This window comes from Rousettus aegyptiacus, unplaced genomic scaffold, assembly GCF_014176215.1.
Source record: "Rousettus aegyptiacus isolate mRouAeg1 unplaced genomic scaffold, mRouAeg1.p scaffold_m13_p_12, whole genome shotgun sequence".
In the NCBI taxonomy this organism is placed as follows: Eukaryota; Metazoa; Chordata; class Mammalia; order Chiroptera; family Pteropodidae; genus Rousettus; species Rousettus aegyptiacus.
Window position 1 is genome coordinate 80,434,812 of NW_023416287.1, and position 24,908 is coordinate 80,459,719.

General features: G+C 36.1%; 2 protein-coding genes across 6 annotated transcripts in view; one reads left to right on the plus strand and one right to left on the minus strand.

The window, feature by feature from the left end:
• Positions 1-19,092, plus strand: part of RAB27B (RAB27B, member RAS oncogene family) — a 127,012-nt gene extending 107,920 nt beyond the window's left edge. For all 3 annotated transcript variants that reach the window (XM_016129169.2, XM_016129170.2, XM_016129168.2), the window contains 5 exons: positions 2,713-2,884; positions 4,511-4,596; positions 8,957-9,060; positions 11,708-11,831; positions 12,878-19,092. In XM_016129169.2, the coding sequence (XP_015984655.1) occupies positions 2,732-2,884; positions 4,511-4,596; positions 8,957-9,060; positions 11,708-11,831; positions 12,878-13,067 (657 nt within the window). In that variant the 5' untranslated portion in view covers positions 2,713-2,731 and the 3' untranslated portion in view covers positions 13,068-19,092. The remainder of the gene's footprint in view (positions 1-2,712; positions 2,885-4,510; positions 4,597-8,956; positions 9,061-11,707; positions 11,832-12,877) is intronic.
• A 4,371-nt stretch (positions 19,093-23,463) lies between these two features.
• The window catches only part of CCDC68 (coiled-coil domain containing 68), a 39,560-nt gene continuing 38,115 nt past the window's right edge, over positions 23,464-24,908 (minus strand). For all 3 annotated transcript variants that reach the window (XM_016129190.2, XM_016129192.2, XM_016129189.2), the window contains one exon: positions 23,464-23,880. In XM_016129190.2, the coding sequence (XP_015984676.1) occupies positions 23,823-23,880 (58 nt within the window). In that variant the 3' untranslated portion in view covers positions 23,464-23,822. The remainder of the gene's footprint in view (positions 23,881-24,908) is intronic.

Here is a 24,908-nt window from a genome sequence, read left to right on the forward strand (position 1 = left end):
CATGTTAGCCAGAATTGTTCTCTCTGGATTAATTGTTCTCTCTGGATGACTGGGAGGCAACCCAGTATTTATCGCCCGTGCAAATTTGTGTGCGAACACCAGAGAACAAATCGGCTCAGATTAGGAATACTGGTCATGTAGTTGTCAAGTTGTGATAGTCTCATTCTCCAAGTGGGAGGTCATCTCCCATGCACCGGTCCTGCATCTTCTCTCTTCGTACCCTTCCCTATGCTGTACGGTTAAATGCAAGTCCTCTTTCTCTACAAGATCTTCTTGGACCACTGAAGTCTATGAAGATTACTGTTCTGCTAGAACTAAAAGCATAACTGTTTGACTCATTTATCAATTGATCATGTTCCATCTTATAAAGTTCTGTTAATTTTCTTGTATTCTTATTTAACTTTTAAGTGTATGCTTGCCTTGATAGGAACTAGATTATAAATTACATGTTTTTGAATTGTCACCTTTGGGCTGGATACTCCATATAGAAGATATTTAGCTAAATTTGCCCAAGACTTAGGCTTTCTCAACACTCACAAAAAATATTGCAGAAAACACAGTTAACTAAGCAAAATTTTGAAATATACTATTGTGTTTTCTTAACTCTATTATTTTCATTTTACAAGGGAGCCACACTATCTCCAACTTTAGCTTGTATTTAGGCAGCCAGTAGTTTCAATTTCTTTCTCTGATTATCGAGGCTTATGCCCAGGGGAAAAAATTGGCTGTAGTCATTTACATCTTATATAGAATAAATATTAATGCATTTCTTTTCCCATGAGCATTAGTAGTTTCAGCCAATTCTGCTAGTGAAATAACAGGCTTTATTACCTTTCAAAAGAGCTTCACATGAGCAAGTTTGGTGGCAGAAAGAAGAAGGTAGAATAATACAATTTCCTTAAATGGAGAAAAATCATCCTCCTTTGGCGGCAGTCTCCCCTAGCAACCCATTTATCTCAAAGACTAGGAGTAGCAACATCTTCAATTGCAAAGTTGTGGTATAATATTTACAACCACTTAAATTCAGAACTAGTCACTGCTAGGCAGTCAACAAAAGCAGACATTTTCCAAGAAGAATAACATGTCAGTCGTTGAGATATCTGTTTCCTTTTATTAAAGAAAGCTAGTTATTGATGACATCTCTTCCTGAGCAATGATTATACTTTGTATAGATATTAAGAAAGAGAAAGTGAACATTCATGGTCAGCAAACATCCATCGTGAGAATCCTACTCACTGAAGAAAGCATATTATATGGAAGAAAAGCTTTAGCATGAAATTATTTATTGGGGGCTCTTAAAACACCTTTCCTCAAAAACCATAAATTAAAGAAACAAATTCATAATAAATTTAGTAGTATTTAGCAGCAATATGATTCATACTTTAGAAAATTCTAATGTACTGCAAATCTTACAAATGATCTAATGATACTGATTTGTGAAACCTACTTAACATCTTGATCATTATTCAAAGACATGAAACCTTTTAGTTTTGACCACTAACTAAAGTGACATTCTAAAAAACAAATTGATGAACATGTGGATCATTTTCTTACTTGTAGAAATGACTGGAATTATCTAGCAATTTTTAGATATATCCATGAATGATGCATTATTGAAATTTAATGTTTATCATCTCAGAACTCCTGAAGACTACAGTGATTTCAAGATCTATAGAGGTGGGGAAAATATTCCTTCTCATATAGTAAAGAGAGAAACTTTCCCATTCTAGGAAAATCTTCATAGGCCTTCCTCTATAGAAGGATATTATGAAACCATTTTTATAAACCATCAGCCAGAAAGTTGTAGCAAATAGCAAAGCATTTTGCCAAACGCTGGAGTGGAAACTTTACCAAATATTAAGTAGGCGATGGTTCGTTCAAATGCATGTGGTGGTAGTCTCGGCATTATCAGTGCATTGGCCCTTGGCTCATCTTCACTCTTAGTCACTGTAACAATAGGAAAAGTAAGACTGAGGCAGGAGAGGTTAGGCACGAAATCGTTTCTTCAGTCAGAAGAAATGTTAGCAGAATTGCCGTAATTATGCCTCTTAATATCTCTTCCCGTTTGGCAAGGCCTGGAAAATATTCAGCAGGCTTCCCAAATACAGCAGACTTGCCCTTGGAGAAAGAGGCTTCAGTATTTCCAAACAGGTGGTTTTCAAACATTGCTTTTAAACTAATTTCAGATCAATGTTTTTAAAGGTTGTCATATCAGTTAACTTTTTAAAATTAACAAAGAATATTTTGTATGGACATAGTAATAGAAAACTTATCTTGTAGGATTAGATACAACATATTCCTCTAGGCTTTTCCACCACCCTTATATAATTTCAGGTTCTCTCTAACATACCCACATTGTCTTGGGTGGGTTTTTCTGTTTCCTGTGATTTTCTTTTCTTCCTAGCACCATATGCCCAATCCCAAAGGGCACTGGCTTTAAAACAAAAAGTTATGACTCTTTAAGTTCTACTATTGCTGTGGCCATGGCTATTGTGGTTATCATATAGCTGTTGTTCAATACTGACCTGATGTAAAAAGATTCGCAATGCGTGTAATAATAATACATGTACCCTTATTCCTGAAGTTGCTCTGAACCAGAGTAAAGGCAATTCAAATTTTGTAACTTTGAAACCCAAATTTATGTTGTGCTTTTAAGGACTGCAAAGAAAACACAACTTTATCATAATTTACTGTTATTTCTCTTCTACACAGGCCTGACAAGACCATCACTATGACTGATGGGGACTATGATTATCTGATCAAACTCCTGGCCCTTGGAGATTCGGGGGTGGGAAAGACGACATTTCTTTATCGATACACAGACAATAAATTCAATCCCAAGTTCATCACAACAGTAGGAATAGACTTTCGGGAAAAACGTGTGGTGAGTTCTTAATCATACTGTTAAATTTGTTGCTGATCTCTCCACCCACATAAAATAAGAATTAAGAAGCTCTATTTATTGCATTGCAAGGTGTCTCTCTTTTTTCACAGGAAATAACTAACCTGTCACTTTATAATATTTTTTTTAACTTTCTCAGCTATAAATAATATTTCGCATAGAAAAATGTTGAGTGACACTATCGCTTGTCTCCAAAAGTACACAGGGTAACTAAGATAAATAATTTATGGGTTTATATAGCATGTTTTCTGTGAATTCTTAAGGAATCTTTCAAAACTTGAATTATTCAGGGTCTAAAAACATTAACTCTTGATCTAAGTTTAGTTCCTCAATAAGAACAAGTGTTCATTTCCCTACTCATAAGAAAGATGTTTAAAAGGATGATTGGCAAATCGCTGGAACATGAGCTCTGTAAATTCTTGCTGCATTTTTATTTATGTGTAGACTCAGCCATCAATCACTAGCTTATTACGAACAGAATGTGAGACCAATCCATGCTATTTATCCAAGATAAGGGAGTTTAAGTGAGAATCACAACCACTTCCTTCTCTTATGCTAGACGCTAATGACAGGAATAAGGATATTGTGACATGTGAGACGTGTAGCATAGGCACATAAGCCTAGCCAGATTTACTGCCACCCAAGGTATTTTTGATTGCCAAGATGGCTACGGCTTCCAGTTGATGTCGCGAAATCTATTCATTCCTCAAGAATTGGGGGCGGGGGAGTAGAACAAAAGAAATGGTGGATGAGAAGTTAAATCATGGTTTTTTTTTACAATGTCCTGTGCCTTATCTGAAAGTCAATATATTGTCTTGTACTCTTAGCAAAATTGCTTCCAGACCCTCTAGGGGTTTGCTGTACCTTCTCCCCTCCCAAACACTCCCCCACTAATCTAAGTCCTTGCAAAGTGTTCCCTTTAAAATATTTTCACTAAGCCATATTTAGGGGAACTGGTTAAATATTAAAATTGTTATGCTTTGCTGAATAAGAATTCAAAAGACCATACTTTAAAAAATTTAAATTTTCTGAAAAAACTTTTGAAGAAATGGCTAGTAAAGGAATACTTGAAATAGTCTATGTAAACTTATTGAGAAATTCCGTGCCTGTTTCATGGCTAAGTCATTCTGAAAATCCAATTCATATTAAAAGGTATTCAGGTATTTGTAAATTATTTTACAGTTTTAAAAATGCCTTCACATTTGTTATTTCATTTAAGTTTGCAGTAACTCTGTAAAATGAGAAGAGATTATTGGTCTCAATTTGCAGATAAATAAGTACAATTAAGAGAGGTTAAATGAAGGGTTGATATTTGAACCTAGAACTTGGGTCCTAAATCTAATGTTTGCTGCCTGTGTGAGGAAATGACAGAAGGTGTCTAATTTAAGTTTGCAGTATGCCTAAATTGTGTTGAAAATCATACTTGTACTTGACATTTAAAAGTGAGAGTATATGTGATACTTCTGGGAAAAAAACAGAGCAAATATTTATCCTGCACTATGAACTTTGATTATAGTAATTGAGAAAAAACATACTGAGTGAACCCAGAGAATTTGAATGTTGACGAAATCCAAAGCAGTATCAACTGATGGAAATTGTGTCTTTCAGGTTTATAATACACAGGGGCCAAATGGATCATCAGGGAAAGCATTTAAGGTGCATCTTCAGCTTTGGGACACTGCAGGACAAGAGCGGTAATAGTCAATTACTTTGCTTCTGGCAACGAATGGCTTAGAAAAACTCATTTTAAAGCGAATACTGTATGTGAACTTGAAAACCAAATGACATGCAACTCTTCTTGTTTCAAAATAGACGTTTGTATTGACAAATGAAAACAAAGTGTTTGTAGTTAATTACCCATAATTAGCGTTGTGGGTTTGGTTCAGATTTCAAGAATTAAATTTTCAAAAATCTCTGTGAAGATTCTTGTTATATGTTGTCTTTGTACTGTGTAATGGGGAGGGGGGGAACTTCTCCAGAATTAAAGTGAATTAAGGTGGGAAATTAACACCGTGGTAAGTGCTACTTGAAGAGGGAGTTGAAAGAAAGCATGTTGTTTCTCTCACCTCTTTTTATCCTTGTGCAGAGCCTTTCTGTCCTGGGCCATATAACTGGCTTCATTCTCTAAGATTTTCTTCTCACCACTACACTCCAGCTAGAACGTTTTACCCCCTTCTCACTTTCCCTGATCCTCTTCTTTCACCAGGCCTGATTCACGTTCCACCTCCTCCGCAGGGCCCTCCTGAACACGCCAACTGAAACAAGCCTCCTCTTTCTTCTGGACTCCTACAACACGTCTTCTACCATACTTTAAGTTAATTAATTACATCCCACCTTGCAATAAGGCAAACGTTTTATTTTTGGCTCTAACTGATGTTCTTTGATTCACTTGTGGCCTTGTCACCCCAACAAAATTATCAGCTGTATAAGGGCAGAGACCAAGCTGGATTTTCAGCATCATCTCTGACACAATGCCCAAGACAAGAGATACTCAGTAGACAACAGTGTTGACTGGTTCGAGCTGGAGGTGCTATTCCATTATTTGATGAAAATGTATTTCTTGGAGATACAAGTTTTCAAAGCGCTAAAGACCTCAATCTTGTGAAGCTTTTCAGTATTAGATTAAATAAAAATTGGCAATAGATTGTCAGAGAAGATATTTAGAAGGCACATACCTCCAAATTCTGCATTGCATGTCTTAGAATGTTTATGCTTGTAAACACTTCAGTTTTTGAAATGCGTCCAAAATGTTCTCGCTTTCAGTGAGTGTAAATGCCAGAGGAGGTGCCGGGCCCTCTCTGTTAGCTTTTTTGACTGTGAATTCCATTTACACACATCCTTCAACACTGCTGGTTCTTCTGAAGTCATTCCTCACAAGCATCTCTGTTCATATGTCAGTTTTGTTGTCACAAAGATGTATGTTTTATAGACCAATTTAATTCCTATTTGAAGAAGTAATATGAGAAAATGTGGTTCCCATATGTCTTTGCACATGATATGTCAGCCTAGCATGATGACAGGCTTCTCTCGTCTGTCCTCTTTAGTTTAGACAGCTGCTCTGTGAGGGAAATGGGGAATACTAGGGACAGTCTTGGTAACACTGGGGTTATTCATCCCTTGAGAATTTTCCATTCCATAAGTATAAAGTGTAGCTAAGCAACAAGATAAACAATGCCTCGCACCTCAACCCTGTGTGAGGACATCTGGCAGCATAACTCATAAGATAATGGTTATTGATAAAAATGATATTATGGGAAGGATAAAAAATAATACCCCTTATGTAAGCCTAAAGGATACAGGGCCCAACCTTAGTTCCCAGTGAGGGAGAAAGAGAGATAGTGTGAGTCTGAGATCTGTTTTGTTTTGTTTTGTTTCTTAATGTGGTCCTTGCTTTTTTCATCCTGGGGGACAGAATGAGGTCAGTGGATGAAGCTGGAAATCAATTACCTTCCCTCTGGAGTAAATCCTGGGAAAAATGGGAATTACGAGGATCCCAGGCAGAACGGTCCAGGGGATGAGCCTGGTCCAGAGCAAGGGCAGCCCATCCAGGTTGCTCTGGGTGCAAAAGTGTTTGCCCCCATGTGATCCATATAACAAGTATGTTAAGTAACTTTGTCATATGCTGTAGGGGGATAAGGCAGATAATGAGAGGGGGGTAAGGCACAGTCTTGTCCTCAAATGAGACACACACCACACACCACACACACACACACACACACACACACACACACTAAGGAAGGGGACAGAGAGCTGGCTACTTTGGTTGAGTCAGCCACAGTATTGTGGTTGAGTAGGAGACAATTTTATGAGTACAGCTAGTCCACAAAGAGAGAGAACCATTCAGTAAAAGCACTATAATCTATGAGCTTCTCACAGACTGGTAGGAACAAATCACAAGACCAAAAATTGAATATATTGCATAATTATTATGATTATGTCCTATCAAAGAAATCCTAATTTAGAGATAAATGGTTTTTAAAATATCTCTTCTCCCTTCTTTAGTATTAAAAGTGTTCTCCTCTATTGAAATCATTTAAATCTTTAATAATTTTATATTCTTTGCTCTTCTTTTTATTTCTTTCTTTTAGTTTGACAAACATTTAATGAGTAAATACTGTGTCCCAGGCCATGACAATATAATGCATAACATTAAAAATATAGCTTCTTTCATCATAGAACTTATAGTCTATGGTGGAATTTGGATAAATAACAATTTTAATATTGCCTTAGAATAGTAACAGGAAAACAGAGGGTGATAGGCAGGTGTACCAGAAGGAGCCCATAACCCAGATGTGTATCTTGGGAAGGTTGCTTAGGGGAGTGGTATTTTCTCTGATACTGTTATGCATATACTCATACACAATGTATGAGTGAGTCTATTTCAGGTTAAAAGGGTAGGAGGTGACAAAAGCATTAAGACAAGGTTACCCGCAGAAAGAACAGCATGTGTGAAAGCCCAGGGGAGAGAGTGAACTTTCTAAGAACTAAAAGAAGCCCAGTACACCTGTGGGCAGTCCCAAGATGAATCTAGATAGATGAGGAAAGGTCAGTTCATGCAGAGCCTGACAGTTCGTTAAAGAGTTGAGTCATTAACTTAAGAGCGATGTATCGACATGAAAATGTTTTTAGCAGATTTATACAATCAGCGGGAGGAAAGCAGGGAAGGGCAGGGTCCCAAACACAACTGGAGACAGGAAGCCTATTGAGAAGGCTGCTGAAATCATTATCCAGGCAAAAGATTGTGGGTTGGAAACCAGAGTAGTGGCAGGTCAGGAGATATTTGTTGATTGTTTACAGCAGGTGAAGGAGAAACAGGGTGTGGCAACCAGGAGAATGGCGATTCCATTGACAGAAAAAGAAATCTGCCAGTTTGTTTTAGATATGTAAAATTGGAAGTACCTTAGTTTCCTCTAAGTGGAAATATCCAACAAGTAAGTGGCCACACAGTGTGAAGTCAGGAAAAATGCAGACCTATAAATTTGGGGTTCAACATATTGGTGATAATTGAGCCAGGGAAGTGGATGAGATTACCCAGTGAATGTTTGTAGAGGGAGATGCGATCCCTTCTAACAGAGGAAACTAAAGAACCTACAAATAGGCTTAGATAGGAGACCAAAATGAAGACATTTAGGATAGGAAGTGATGTCCTTCAAATGCACCCCTTCATCAGTATAACCCAGCCTCCCAGGGTCCTTATGTGTGGTCTCTGGTTTTGTCCATTTCTGACCTTGAAGTGGGTTTCAGCACATCTGAAACTTCACTGAATATATTGGGGTGGAGGGGGAGAGAAAGTCTTTACACCACATATGACAGTGTATTTTTCAAAAGCCTCCATGAGAGATGAGTGTTCTTGTTATTTCTCCCCCACTATTAAGTTTCTCCGACCTTCCTTCGATCTCCCTCATCATCTTCCTCTTCTTCCTCTCTTCAGTGTCTTCCCTCTTCTTCAGGAGACATGGACGCCAGCCACCCTTTATAGTATAGTCCTCTTTACTTTAGCACCCCAAAGAGTACTTATAAAAAAGTTTTCTCACCAGCGTTATTTTCCTCTACCAAAGAATCCTCATTCCAGCGACTGACAAGTTGTGGTTTTCTGCATGTCATTGCGAGCATTCATTTTCAGGCTAGCATGTGCCAAACCTTCTTCTGGGCACAGACAAGGAAGATTGAAAAGTATGAATTAAAGTCCTAGTTCTAAAGTGGCTTACACTTCAATCGTAGACCACAGGATTCCCATGAGCCAACAAGAGAGAGTCCAAGGAGCTGTGTAAGCAAGTGTGTGATCGAACGGTACAAACTCTGTGCATAAGTGCTGTGGAAAATAAAGCCAAGATGTGGTCTTAAAAAGAATTTACAAGCAGATGTCCTCCCCTGGCCTTTTAGTAGTCTTTCTGCCCAATCCTAATTTAGAAATAAATGGTTTATTTCTGTAGGCTAGTCCGTAAGGGACACCATGGAGATTTCGTATTTAAAAGAGAAATAGTATCGTTTGTATTGTCACCAGGACGTATGTGCGGACTAACTTTCAGTCTCTCCACTGTGCTTTCTTGGCAGATTCCGAAGCCTCACCACAGCATTTTTCAGAGACGCCATGGGTTTCTTATTAATGTTCGACCTCACCAGTCAACAGAGCTTCTTAAATGTCAGAAACTGGATGAGTAAGTGGGACCAAGTAGCTTGCGTTGGCCACTTTGGGAACCAACAGCTCTATTTGCTTGTCTGCCTCACAAAATGAAACCAGATCGGTCCTGCAGATTCACCCTGGGGAGTCACGAGTTTAGTATTTTCTGTGTCACCTTCGAAGTGGTGTATTTCACCCAAGGTGGCTGGAAATTATATTTCCCTTTGATACTCTTCGAAGAAGCCTATGTGGCTTTTTAACCATCTGCATTTAAGGTCTTCATTACCGTGATTGAAAGGCCCTTAACTACACTTGCCCAGTTAATCTGAAAAGGCTTTTTAGAACTATGTGAGATTCTATGTCTACTACCTCTAACCCAGAGAGGACAGAGAAAAACAGCAGCGTTTCCCGAGAGGGTACAGTGGCACCTGAAATGCATGCCCTCGCACGTGGGTTAATTAACTAATGGGTGATTTAGATGAGAAACTTCTCCAGAGCAGGCCAGCCACGTGAAGATAAGGTACCATGTGTTAGTCAGCTCACAATGAAATTTTACTTTTTTCCAAAAAAATATTACAATGTGAAGAAGCTGTGTATAGAAAACTATTCAATTTAGATATAATATGAAGTTAAAAGTACCTAATCAGTTTTTAAAACCGGGTTAATATATGTCAGCTCAGAAGAGTAGTATGTGATTTTTTTCTTTACTTTTTTAATTGACATAGCACTAAAGAGAATATTTCGTTTGCTTTTTTTATTACTAATGTAAATTTTGATCGTAAAAAGATATTCATGTAATCCTATGTGGCTGGTGATAGTCTTGTCATTTCTAGGTTTGTCGGGGTTGTCTGTGGCCAGAGTGATAGTTTTTAAAAATTGGATCGTGTTATTCCCCTGCTCAAAGTCCTTCTTTCTGGGACCTCCCGACTCACTTGGAATGAAACCCAGGGTCCTTCACTCACCTACCAGGCCTTGGTGACCAGGCCTTAAACTCCTCTCTGATTCACTCCTCACTCTGCCCCAGCTCAGGGGCGTCCAGCCAAAGTCTCTGCTGCTGTTCTGAGGAAGAGGACAAACGGCACATTTCTGCCTGAGGGTCATGGTACTTTCGCTTCCCTCTGCCTGGATTTTTCTTCTTACTTTTACGATGTGTGCAAATTATTTCATCTCCTTCGAATTTTTGTTCAAACCTTATTTATCTCTTAGTAGAAGCCTTCACTGACCATACCATCTAAAATAGTACTTTGTGTCCCTTTAATACTCTACACACACACACACACACACACACACACAAGCACACACACATACACACATGTATATGTATGTATATGTATATATATACATATATATGTATTTTTTTCAGTAACTGCTACCACCTGACATTATTTTATATTATGGATTTCTTCGTTTACTTGTGATTTTGACCCTTTGCTACTAGAACATGAGCTCTGTGAACATGCAGACTTTGACTGCTTTGTCCCATTTTGAGAGCCCCAAAGCCTGGATAAGTGTTTGGCCCAGTGTAGATGTTCAAAAAATATATATTTCCTATTTTTACATATTGTTTAAAACTAATAATTAATATATAGCTGCTTTAAATGTGAGTTCGACAACACAGTTGCTACCATAGGGGAAAATATCAACAAATTCTGACTTTCTTCATTGCTTCTCCAAATGAGTGGTTATCCTAAGATCTTGTATTATTTTATTTCTATACCCAAATTTTGATGTTATTATTAGATTCTGAGGCAATAAGGAGATAAGACTATTAGATTTTTTTTCAGAAAATGATTTGTTCATTCTTTATTAGGGCAGATGAGACTCATTTTCCAAAAGATACTGTTGGAATTTAAAATTATTAATTATCATGTCTAATAACACTTTAATTTTTAACACCCAGACAATCAGTATTATAGGGTCAGCCTTTGTCTTCTTCCTTGACAAAGTTGCACCCAGCATTCGTCGAGAAAAATGTAAGAGTAATCCCTGTAACCTTACAAACACAGGCTGACAGATTTTTACCATTTCCTCCCTCCCTTCCTCTTTTCCTTCCTTCCTTCTTTCCTTCCTTCCTTCCTTCCTTCCTTCCTTCCTTCCTTCCTTCCTTCCTTCCTTCCTTCATTCCTTCTCTCCTTTTCTTCTTCTTTTCCTCCCTCTTTCCCTCTCTCTCTCACAGTGTTTCCTAGAGAAAAGAGAAAAACAAGTTACCTATTTTAAAATTGTTTCTACATAGATTTGTGGTGGGTCAAAAGTACTCTTTTATAGATCATCACCTTGGACTTCAGGGGATGGAAATGTAGCAACCTCCTAAAAGGAATGTCAAACTTATGCCCTTCAAAATCATGTTCTATCCTCTCTACTTATATTTGAGGAATAAGTGTTATGAAGCAATATGTCTTTCTTGGAGGGTGCTTCAGCAGATGGAGGAGAGCACTGATGGGTGTTCACGCGGGTGCTTCTTGTAAATTATTACTAATCTTCATATTGCAATTTGCGAGACATTTTCTCCATTTTACAGATGAGGAAACTGCAGCTGGGAAGAGCTAAATAACTTGGCTACTGTAATGCAGCTAGTAAGCAGCCAAGCTGGAGATGAACAGTTAGAGGAGGAATCTGATATGAGCAGTCATTTGACATCACTTGTTTATAACTAACTTGCTCATTCCATCTGCTTTCTTTCCAAGGCCAACTACAAGCAAATGCTTATTGTGAAAATCCAGATATAGTATTAATCGGCAATAAGGCAGACCTGCCAGACCAGAGGGAAGTCAATGAACGGCAAGCCCGAGAACTGGCAGACAAATACGGGTAAGTTACATGGAGACGTCATCTGACCTTGCACGCTGCTGCTTAGTAATGCAGCAGGGACACAAAGTTGATACTAAGAGGAATCTCCTTGAATCAAGAATGGCACATGAATGAAAAGGTCTTCCAGAGAATGTGTGTGATGTTTTAAATCAATTACTTAGTAATGATGGCAGTTAACATTTACGGAATATTTATTATGTGCTAGCAACTGCTCCTAGACTTTAACTCATTTAAGCCCTCCTAAGCATTTGTAGAATGTCTAGAGTGATCCCATTTTATATATGAAGAATTGAGGCATGGAGAGATTAATAACAGATGGAAGGCCATATAGCTGGAAAGTAGCAGAGCTTGAATTCAACCTAGGCAGTCTGAGATCAGAGCTCACATTGTACTCCGTTGTCTCTCAATTAATAGCTGCAAAACTCTAAAAACTAATAAATGATGTGGACATAACATTGCAGTCCTTATACTAGGTAACTTAAATGGTAGATTAACAAAAATTGGAAATACCAATTACAATTATAAATTGACCTCTAAGGAAGGCTTTGTCATTATTTTTTTAATTTAAAGAAGTTTCATCACACCTGACAATTTTTACTGAAGGATTGTCCTTGAGAGCTTTAAAAATGTACACGTATTCTTGAAACTTTTGATTCCAAAATACATAGACTGTATTACATGACTATTCTAGTCAGATTTCTAGAGAATTGATTGGAAGTGAAGTAATATCAATCACTAGTTAGGGCATTTTTACCCTCCTAACTTTCTTTTTAAACAGTGATAATGCCTTGGCTTCAAACACCTGAGTACTTCCCGTATCAGTTTTCTTGCCCATAGTATGGTTATACTTACACCAGTGAGCAGCCCACCAATTTTTACTTAGCAAGAAAAAACAAGAATGCTTTCCAACTTGGCCAGCAAAATCATGATCATTTCACAATTACTCAGCCAGCCATGTTGTTGAATGTGTGATTCATTTGTACATCTTGCTTGTATCTTTTCCGATTTCTTCCTCTCAAAAATATTTGTCATCTCTTCTATGCAAGTTTACTGTATTTTGAAACAAGTGCAGCGACTGGTCAGAATGTGGAGAAAGCTGTAGAAACCCTTCTGGACTTGATAATGAAACGAATGGAACAGTGTGTAGAGAAGACACAAGTCCCCGAAACTGTCAACGGTGGAAACTCTGGAAAGCTAGATGGGGAAAAACCAGCAGAGAAGAGATGTGCCTGCTAGATTCTACATAGAACTCATCATCAAGAGCCCCACCCAAATATTACTTCCAAAAACAGCGACAAACCACCAAATCATTGTTGAGTAGACTGTGCATAATTGCATGTCTTTCTTTTTCTGACAGAAAATCAATTTTAAGAAACCAGAATAGTCAACAGTGTCCAAATGAATTGACAGGCTGTTTCTGAGGCCCCTTCAAACAAGATCAAAGATTTTCTAATGCGATCTCACCATCATGGATGTCCAGTTTGTTTTTCTTAGAAATAAGATGAGTATATAAGAGAATATACAAAATGAAAGATCAGTGAGTTTAAGTCAGAACAAAAATTACTGTGTCGCATTGGAGAAAGGGATAGGCTACAATGACAGAGTATAGAAAGATGATTTTTTTCTTTTAATTGGGTTTACTCCATATCTGATTCGTACTTTTAGGTTTGTATCAGGAAAACATATTAGCTAAAACTGGATGTACAAAAAAGAATTCTTAATGGATCAATAAGAATGACATTACTACATATTCCCAATAAACTGCACAAGAATGACTAAATTAGTGATAAAGTTATAAAAGGATGAATGTCAGACTTCTGCTAAAATGTAGGAGATTGTGTAATAATGCCATTTTTATATTCTTAATTGATGGCAGATAGACAAGAACAAGATTGTGAGTGACAAAGTATGAGAGAAATGCCCTGGGAGAAAAATGAAAGTATGGGAACATAGCAGTTGGACAAATGAAATTAAACGTATCTGTTACAGATGTCTGGAAGAGTTACTTAGCCAACTTTCACTCAAGCCAATTAGAAGTTGACGTTATCAGTTGGAATTAAGAGAATCTTTAGAGGTTTTCATTTCAAACAAATTTCTAAAAAATCAGTGCAGTGTTCAGCTTCACATTTTATTTTTCTTAGCAATGGTGATAGACACAAAGAGAAATTAAAGATTGCTATTTATTAAATACCTTTTAAAATGCAGTCAAGAAAAACTATTTAGCCTTAATTTTTTTCGATAAAATATACTAATGATATACTAGTGACTATCTATTGTAGGTTTCTTTTTAATTTACAAAAGCACTAAATTAATTAATTTCTTCTCTCCAACCCACACCCACCCCTGGCTTGTAAAAACACATGCGTGTCACTTTGTAGATCAATAACTTGAGAAAATAATGGATCAATTTTATGGTCACTCTGAATTTTCTTGTCACAAATCACATAAAAATTGATAACTCATGCTGTATTGTAATGAATTTAACATTTATTTTTATTTTGCCTAAAGCAAAATGCCCATGGTGGACCTATATTCGATGATTAACAGGAATGGAACTATATCTTCTCAGCAGAAATTTTGTTAATCACTTTATTTTTTTTCCCCAAGAGGCTGCCTTTACTTTGTAAAGATGATCACAAAAGTATTTTCCATTGGCCTATTATTATTATGTCTAAACTAACATAAACAACTCCTATTAAACCATTATTTAAATATTTCAATGAACTTTATCAATAAGGAAGTTCTCTCTTTTTATTATAATTATGATTTTTTGGCAATAGTTCCTCTTACTATAAACTTCTGCCAATTAAATTTTATTTTTCCAACTCTGCATATTTCTTTTGCTAAGTTACAGACATTGAAAACCTTAAATTCCAGCTCTGCCCTTGACCTCTGCCTCTCAACCTCAATCTGACATTTGAGTCAGTTTTAGAAACAGAGATCCTAGGCACTGTTTATAATATTTTGAAGGTAGACTAGACCCAGAAATGAACCAAAGAAACCTGGAAGCTCTGATGGGGTTAGCCCCATGTGAAATTCTCAGTGTTAACTGCCCTGTTCCTCCAACTTCTGCAGCAAGATGTCGCCTTCTAGGATGTGTCATGTTCGGGTCTTCTTACAATGGCGTTTTTCTCTACCATGGTCTTCATGACCCCAGTGCCTCTGCGGTGAGAATGGAAAGCTATTAGCTAACATCAAAGATGTTTCTTCTGGAAGAAAAGTGTACAGAAACAATATAACTACTGCTGTAGTGAATTTTGGTGAACTTTTGTGGTCCTTATATCAACTTCTTATTTGGAGTCAAATTTTGATATCCCCCGCATTTCCATAATAGGAGGCGTTCAGCCTTTTAAATCCTGAAGGCATTCTATTTTGGATATATCTTTGTGTTTCTATTTATTTTTCAGTTATATGATTGATTTACTCATGCCAAGATTCTGTCATTGTCAGTTATTTAACAAGCATTTATTCAAGATCTATTTTAAGGTTGTTATTTGATAGTCACAGCATGAAGCAGAGGGTGATGATGCTCATAATTATAGAACTATGCCTGTAAAAATAACAATTATTGGGTAATAATAATTGGAACAAAACTTAGAACATATAAGAAAATTACTTTAAAATAGCATTCTACTTATAAATAAACACTTGATCTAATATATATATATATATTCTCTGTCAAGTTTGACACTTGACCCCACATTCTATGTAAACATTTATGGACATTCCTTCTCTCATTATTTCAGAATAACTATTCTGTACTATTTATTTTACAATTTCAAATTAATTTGGGGCCCTGAAGTATATAGACTGCTTTAAAGAATTGTATATCCCCTTTAACCCACAACAGCATATGTTTTTAACCATGATGTGTCCTGTTACTGCTTATCTCCCAAATGCTCTAGTAAATCAATTTGTATTTTGGAGAAATATTTAAAGTGTACATGAAATTCCTTTTCGATCTAGAAACCATTTCTGGAATGTTTACACTGCTTTGATGTTTACATTGCTTTAACACAGTGCCTCAGGTAATTTCGTGACCAAATTTGTCTCTAACCATATGGCTCATTTCCTGTAACACCCTATGTAGGAAGGTCTCACAGAGACAGTAACGCAGCTAAAGGTCTTTGATGTCTTCAGCAAAGATTACAAAGATGCTATTGGAATCTGGAGATTATTGCCACCATGTCCCAGGCTCCTGGCTCGCTTGACGTGAGCATTACTTGAGACTCTTAACTGCGATTAGGAACAAGTTTATCTTTTAATGGCAAAAAAAGAAAAATACTGTGAAAAATAAAAAAATCATTGAGAGAATACAATGTTTGTCTTGGTATGACAAAGGAGACAAGTCACGAATAGGCAGAGAAAATGTTAAATGTTGGGGGTAGAGCTTATAGATCTTTATGCAAGAGTTAAAATTCTTGCAAGTTCCCTCTCGAGCCAGTTTGCTATCATTTCCATATTATCAGCTATCACACTGCAAAAAATTCAAAACCAGCATTTTCTAGAGTAAATATTTTATTCGTTGCTTTTAACCAGCTGGGCTACTCTGTGTATTAGTGGGTGTCTTTGTTATGCTTCTGGTGTAAGTTATTCTCTGCCAATCTGTACAGGTTGAATGAACTGTGCAAGAGTTCTTTGTTGTCTCCTTTATAAAAGAAGCTTGACTACAGAGAAAGACATGACTACATTGATAAAACAATTTAATAACAGCCAAGATATTTTTTAAACTATATATTGAGTTCACTGGAAGTCAACAATTTTGATGAAGCTTATGTATATTCTCATCAATGGATTGAATGCAGCAGTTAGAAAGAGAAACAATATGTGTAATGGATGAAGTCTACAACTACGTATAGTATATAACCTGGAAGCTTGTGTCCATGAAACAATATGTGTAAAGTCTACAACTACATATAGTATATAACCTGGAAGCTTGTGTCCATGAAACGAGATTGTTCACTGCTCTGTTCTCTGTTCACCTGAAAAAAAGGAGGGTATATATGCTTTCTTTATTGTGTATCATACTAAAACTTTGAGGAAAAATCCTAATCAAACTTTAAAGAAATAATATTAAAGTTTCTGTTTCTAAATACTAAATAGCTTTAAAAGGAAGTTCTAGAGCTGATGTTAACCAAAGTGATTTTTTAAAAGTTGTCTTTCACCCTCTACTACCAAGCTTTAAAAGGTTAAGAGAAGTCTAGAGTATTTAAATATTTTAGGGAAAGCTTTATCATTTTTTAAAGATGCCAAGATGTTGTCTATATTTAAAAGGTTGTCTAAAAATTCACCAAAAGTTATATTTTTTCTTGATCTTTGACCAAGATGATATAAACTTATTTATGGAGATAGCACTAGACTCTTAAACATGGAAGATGGATACAGAATATTATCTGAGATAAGTTTTGTCTCAGTGCTTTAAAAAATCCTTGAAAATACTTGTCTTATAAAGTAAAACTGATAAAAGTCATTGTTAGATATATAGGGAATTTTATAAACTTATTGCCTTAGAATTTTTGGGTGGAGGCCCAACTATAATGAATGGTTATTGAGCAAGAGCTATAAAGAGAGTTAAAAATTGTCTAAATAGACTTCTTAAATGTGGCAGAACCTGGAAACAGTCATACTCACACTTACAAGGTTGATTTTTTAGGTATGAAAAAAAGAGTAACAGAGTTTTTGTAGCTATGTCCATGGCGAATATTTATCCATCATTATTATCTATCAAGTAGAAGATTATGTCCTTGGAATTAAGTTACTAAAAATGTTTAAACACAAAATATTTTATTATTGGCATCAAAATTTGGGAACCTTAGAAACATTCTGTTTATCTAAATATAATTGACTCATAATTGGAGCAGCATCACAAAGACGCTTTTCTGCCCGGCTCTTCCTACTAACAGCCTATGGTTGAGAGATTTTCTAAGTTTATAGATAGAGAGAACAAACAACACACAAAAACACTGCCAAGATAGTGAAATTATTTTACAGGGTATTATCTTTTGAAAAAAAATGCAAATGAATAATCTTTGTATTGAGTCATTTACATGTTTTCCAGTTCCTTTTCTTTCCAAGAGGTCATGGAAGTCATGGCTAATATCCCTCAGCTGGCATGGTCTTTAAGGATCTTTAGCAAATTACACAGGAGCTGGTACATGTATCTTTAACCTGACAGATCCTTTATTTAACCAGTCTTATCCTTACATCTGTTGGCACATCCAAATAGTGTCCTTAGTAATAAGTAATAACCTATGCTAATCCTTAATCTTCTATTCTCCAGGTTATTTTTTTTGAATACTCTGAGAGTAAGCCTAGTATTATAGAAAGGAAACCGTCTAGAACAAGTTGGGGCCCACAAGTATGTTATTAAATATCTCGGTGGCTTCTTCTCGTATGAGACTTATAAATCCTGTGTGCCTCAGAGTTCAAGTCAGGATCAAAGGAGAATATGTATAAAAAAATTGGTTTGTACGTTATGTTCTATTTCATAAACAGGCACTCTTGTCACAAGCTAAGAACAGATCATAAGTCACAGTTGGAATTTAAACCACTTGTGAAAAGAAGTGTTATAGCAGGGACATAACTCATTTTTGTGGATGTATTGGAAGCTACCAATGAGCCATCAACTTGAGGTCATTGTATTTGATTGGAAATGTTTAATATAGCTCAAGCTATTGAAAACATTGAGTTTTATTTCATTTTCTATGTCATCTTGTTTTTTTTTTTCAAGGAGTTCAGTTATATTCTAGATAGTATATTACATCTTGGTCCAAATTCTTCTTGTACAAATCGGGCTTCTGTGTCCATAGCCTCGTAAAAGATACTGGCTGTATCTGAAATTCTTTAAGAAAAAAGTAAGTTATCCTGTTTAATATATCAAAAGTAGACAATGTTCTGACATAACACTGATGTGCTTTACTATATCCCAATGGTCTACCTTTAAGTGATATCATCCTCATATTTAGGCTAAACACATTTGATTATTTTGTATGCCATCTATACAGGTCCCTGTTCTGTCTAGTGCTATGAATGTAACTTAAAACTATAAATGTGGATTTTTTATTCAATATGTCCCCGAATAGACTGTGGTGCCTGACAAACACTATTAGGTCATTATTTTATTGTACCAAAATTCTAGTGACTTCAGAAATCATAACATCTAATGATTTTGTGATGCCTGGGTTTGAGTACTACGGTTGAGAACTATATTCAGTGATTGTTACTATATACTTTTCAAATAAAAATGCTTTTTTATCAATTATTTCGTATAGTCGAAGCAACTTTATTTCTGTGTGGTGGGTGGGGGACATTAACTCGGCATTAACATGAAGTTTGTATCACATTAAAAAAAATAATATCTACCTGAAACTAATATAATGTATGCCAATTATACCTCAATTAAGAAAGAAAGGTATCCATTAGGAATTGGGAAGTAGGTGATTTGGGTACAGCCAAGCGATTTTATCCATCTCGCTTAACTTTCTAATAATTTTGAATGATGCATTTATAAAATTAGCAGTTAACATGTTGACGTATTCTATAGTACATAAGTGCCTTCACATATTATGACCTGTTTCTTCCCCATAATAAAATGCTGAGGCAGGTGGAGGTATCGCCCTTCATTACAGACTAGTGAAAGGACCACTGTTCAAGGCTAGTTCAAGACCACAACCATACAACTTCCTTTTAAATGCTCATTTGCAAAGGCTGCCGTGTTCCCAGAGTTGTTCTCCCTCCATATGTTACTTAGATAGGTGCTGCCAAGATAATGATGTTTTTAATTTAAAGTTAAGCAATTCTCCCACTGCAAGCAAATAAATGCTTGGCACCATTCGCTCAACTTTACTCCATGGTAGCAGTAATGCTGTTTCACACAAGCAGAAATACGATCACTCAGCCGAACCTGGTAAGAGCAGTTTTCTCTTCACTGTCGCTTGCAGAGAATGCAGGCTTTCTCAGAATGTTAGGGAAACACAGACAAAGGAGGGGATTGAGACACAGATTCGGAAAAGTCATTAGGCTATCATTGCTCAATTCAAAGAAGAACTGGAGGGAAAACTTACTAATCAGAAGGGATGATTTATACAAAGGAAATATAAAGAATGTGCTGTATGGAGAATGATTTAGGTAATATTGGGACTTATTCCTTACCTGCCAGTTCAGCTGCTGCCCTGGCTATTCTAGACACACCTGGCCTGCCGTCCCACGGAGCATGTGCACCTGTGCTTGCCTCTGCCTGGACTTCCTCTTCCACCAACAACAGCTCCTCCCTAGTTTTCTCTTCATCTTTGCTTAAGTGTTATCTTCAAAGAGAGAGAGGTCTTGTATAAAATTACTATCTTATTTAAATGACCAGTCTATGGTTACCATACTTTCAATTATCACCCGATTTAAAGTTGCAGCCACAGACTTTCACTCCTGGTAACTCTGGATCCCTGAGTCGTCTTTGTTTTTCTTCATAGTCAATGGGATGTCTCTGGCTTTATTATTTGTTCCTCATCATTGGATATATCTCCTAGACATATTTCTTTTCCTTCCTTCCCCACTGCATGTACTTCCTCCCCTCTCCTCACTGTAGTAGCCTGGCATCTAGAACAGGGCCTGGCAAATAGGGGACACTTAATAAACACTTGTTGAGAGAAAAAAATGCATGAATCCTATATGAGAACTTGCTGGGTGAACTACAGAATAACATAATACAAACTTAACATTTTTTACTACTTTATCGAAGTATTAGGATATTTAAATTGTATAATTTATTGATTTTTGTCATGACATATGGCCATAAAAACATCATCAACGCACTGAATATTTCTAAACCAACCTTGCATGCCTAAGATAAATCCAAATTCTCCATATTTCTATTACAATTTTAAACACTTGTAAGTATACATACACTTTAATAGTAACAAAGAAATTAAATATAATTATTTAAATCTTTCTTGCATCCTTAATATTTCCCATCAAAAAATAAGAGAAGAAAAGAAGGAAGGAAGGAAGGGAACTATAATGATTATGATGTTAGCTGAGGGGATTTTCAGTTCTTAATGAATTGGGTCTCTATCAAAATAGGGTCCCTATTAAAAGGATGCTATATTTATTTGCAGGTCAGAGAAGAATTAAGAATTTTCAAAATGAAGAAATATGAAAGAATCTGAGGAGTGTCAGTGTACTCTTAATTTTATAATGCTAGTATTTTTTTTCAAATTTAGAATAAAATGTAATAGGTTATTTTTGCCATTAATTTGGATTCAGGGAAAATAACAAAATATTCAGGAAGCTACCTAAATTTCAGTTCGCTGAAGAAAACAGTCAATTTATTATGAATTATATTGTAATAAACAATAACTAGTTAATTTATGTATAATAATTTTGTAAAAAATAAAAACAAAATTTTCACAAACTATAACATCAATTTTATTGTAAGGCATATTATAAGTAATTATTCAGAAGGTATACTAAATCAATTGTTTCAACATTTCTTAATGACAAATTACAACATATGTAATCAAAGTAAAACTATTTTTCATTTCTCACCTTCAGGTATTCACTTAAAGGTTCGCCTTAGAACCTTCTTATTCACTATATTAAATAGTATAGTAAATACAGTTACTTACACCATGACTGAACTAGTGTTTCTTTTTGAGTGTTTCCGGTGTGGTTCTACTTTATTTTACTTTATTTTTAGGTTCTACTTTTAGACTAATAAATTTCTCCATTATCATGGATTGTTTTATCACTCAGAAACATTTACTTAAAAAACATTTCAAATGATAAAAGCTAAAATGATAAGGACATAGAAAATAATCCATACATAACAAATAAATGTTGCTGATGACGCTATTAAAAAGATACTTTTGTATTTTAAGAATTCAGATCTTTTTAGGCTCCTGAAACTGCTTATTCTTATACCCAGGAAATCTGAAGATCATTCCAAAGTGAACCTGGCGGCCCCATGAGTAGGTCCTATCTGTATTACATCAAATGTTCAAAAACGCATATAGTGAAGCCAAAATAAAATCCGTAAGTGTCTTTCCATTTTCGACTTTAGAATACGTTATTCTAATGGAAACCATCTAGGTTCTCAGTTCAGTTAGATGGGTTCATTCCCAAATCTCATATTTATTCAACCCAGCGTGATGATAGAGGATTGAGTGAAAGGTGAATTCTCCTAATACACTGCACGATCTTGAAGCAGAATTCACAATCCCAATTTCCCTACATATGTGTCTGAAAATATTATTACCTAAACATCTTTGATGTGGCGTAAAGTCATGAATAATAAATGTAAAATAAGCAGATTTTTAGTGGGGAAGTTTTTCTGAACTAAATTCTCAAGAGAGTAGTCCACCAGGTAACATAATATTTATTAGTTAAGTGTTGTTTCTGACTCATCCACAGGATAATACAGAGGAAACTGTGATTGTTAAAGTTGCAAAAAAGCAAACAAAAACAAAGGCATTTCTATGGCTGAGAAGCATCTCAGACCACCAAGGGAGCCGGTAGAAGGAATATTAATAGCCAAGTCACAAGGTTCGAATACTTCTTCCATGGTTAGCAGTAGGGCATGCTATTTAACCACTCACAGTACCCTCCCCTATAAAATGGGGACAATATCTGACCTGCTACTGAAGGTTGTTGGGAGGATTAAAACAATACAAGTAAAGTGCTTAGAATTGTTCCTGGCACAGGTTAACTGTGCCCTACATGTTACAACTTCAAAACTACCAAGCAATATAAACATGAACCATGAAACACACATAATAGTCATGCAACACTCCAAGCATTAGAGTACTTGGATGAATTTATAAATCCCTTACTACATCTTATTTGTACATGCCATTTAAGTATTTCATAGGTAATACTGATATTTCACATTCCACATTGAACGGTTTAAAGCATCTTTCCTGAGAAAGCATCCAGAGCGGATGACCAAAAGGCTTGAAGTAATTCACCCTTAACGGAGGCTACAGTCTCCCCTTATTCCTGTAAAAGTGTGTTCTGCTTTTCTGAGTGTCGGTGTGTTTGCGTTTCTACAAGTTAGAGTTTGGTTTTACTCATAGCAGTCACAAACTCTACCCGCAATGAATGCATGTACCAAAATTTAAGCACATTTTCACAAAAAAGCACTAGATACAGAATTGTAATTCATGAATTCAGATTCTTCTTGGCTGCAGACAGCAGCCACTGTTGCTTTGAACTCACAATATATACATTTTTGTGGAGGTACGAGCTAACAGTATTGTGTTCTAGTCTTCCCAACACCCAATTTCACTTAGATAATATAATAAATATTGAAAAAAAATTAGTCACAAATGCAGAATCACAAAGTGCATTCCTTTGTATTTTCATGTGGATTGTCTTTAGCAACCAATTTCAAAACCCATCAAAACCAGTAGATTCTTAAGGTATAAGAACACAGGCATGATTCTCAGGTTTTGGAGGGTTGGATGGCTAGGGAATTAGCTAAAAAGAAACATCTCTTGCCCATAATTCAGTAGAGAATAACTGTTCCACTAATAATAGGTCAGGATAACAACTTATCTCATGGTAAGATATTTTTTATTATCCAAAAGTCAACTTTAAAATGTAACATTTATTCATATACCTATACACATTTCCTTCTATTTATATACATAAAAACCACTATCCAAAGGTCAAGGTTATGACCATAAACTACGTTCCAGTAAAAATCTGCAAAAGGACTCAGATTTTTTTTTTTTTAACTTTAAAGCAGAATTCATCTTCCATCATAGGAAAGCACCAGGTGCCTTCTCTCATTTAGTAAGTTTAGAAGAGTTTCCTTCCCTTGAGAATGTATTTGTTTGATTTTCTGGAGTATCGTTTTCCTGCAAAGCTATTGCTTGCTATATAAAAATATTCCACCAAACACTGGCATTGAGTTATTTTAACACGTAAGTTTAGACTGTTCCAAGGAATAAATAAGAGCCACACAGTGATCTTTCTCATTCAGCTCTTCGGCCAGCCAGCTCACTTCCGTAGCCTAATCAACATCAGATAGGGGGTCGTGCCTTCAGTCTGCAACTCGCTGTGGAAAAGACCACACAATCGTTAAAACGGAGCACATTAAATGGTAGTGATGTGATTGCTCTACCACCGCCATTACCACCTCTACTTCCTGTATACCACCAGGTCTGACTTAATTTCTTTAATCCAAGAGATGGCAGTTAATTGATGGATTCTGACCAATTCCTCCCATGAGACACAATAGAATCACATCGTGGAAGCACTAAACTTATGTGAATTCATGTAGCTGTCTTAGGACAAGGGTGAGGAAGAGTGAGGGAAAGTGAGAGAGAGTTAGGGATTGGGTCTGTCATTTCACTCAGTGAACATTCTCACCACAGTGACGTGGAGATGGGAAATAAATCAACCATCCCCTTGGGATGTTTTAGTCCTGTGGGTTTCTCAGAGCCTGAACTTCTCTCTTCACTGCCTGCACACGCACGCTCACATTTGTATATAAATGTATGTGTTGTTGTTTTTGTCGTTGTCTAACAGCATGACCCCTAACCTCCAGCAAAGAACTTCTGGTGTTCAACCCAAGAAACATCTATATGTTCTAATACTTGAGAAGAAACCTGTTTTTTAATACTAAGAGAGAGCATGGAAATGTATTTTGTTTGATTTAAGGGATTTGCGAAGATTAACATTTAAACACACTTTTTATTTTTTGCTTTAAAGGTTACTTTTATGTGTCAACTTCTCCCTAGAGTTATAATACCATTGCATGTTGGTGAACCCAGACTTACCAAATGATACTACGCTTCCATTCTCAAAGTAGCCAATTGGCCTTATTTTATTTTGCAAGCATGTAACTTACCATCGTATCACACTAATACTGAATTTTCTATCAAAAAAATCATAAAACAAAGGGCAAATTCAGTCCAATTTCCTTATATCAATTAGAAAAAATTCCATGCGACCTTTCTCAAGTCATAGGAAGAAAACTAAAAGACCTTCAACAATTAATTAACTGCAGCTGCTAAAGAATCAGCCCTAAAAGTCACACTGTCCAACACGTCTGCTCTGTATCAGCAGGAGCCTCAGCATTCA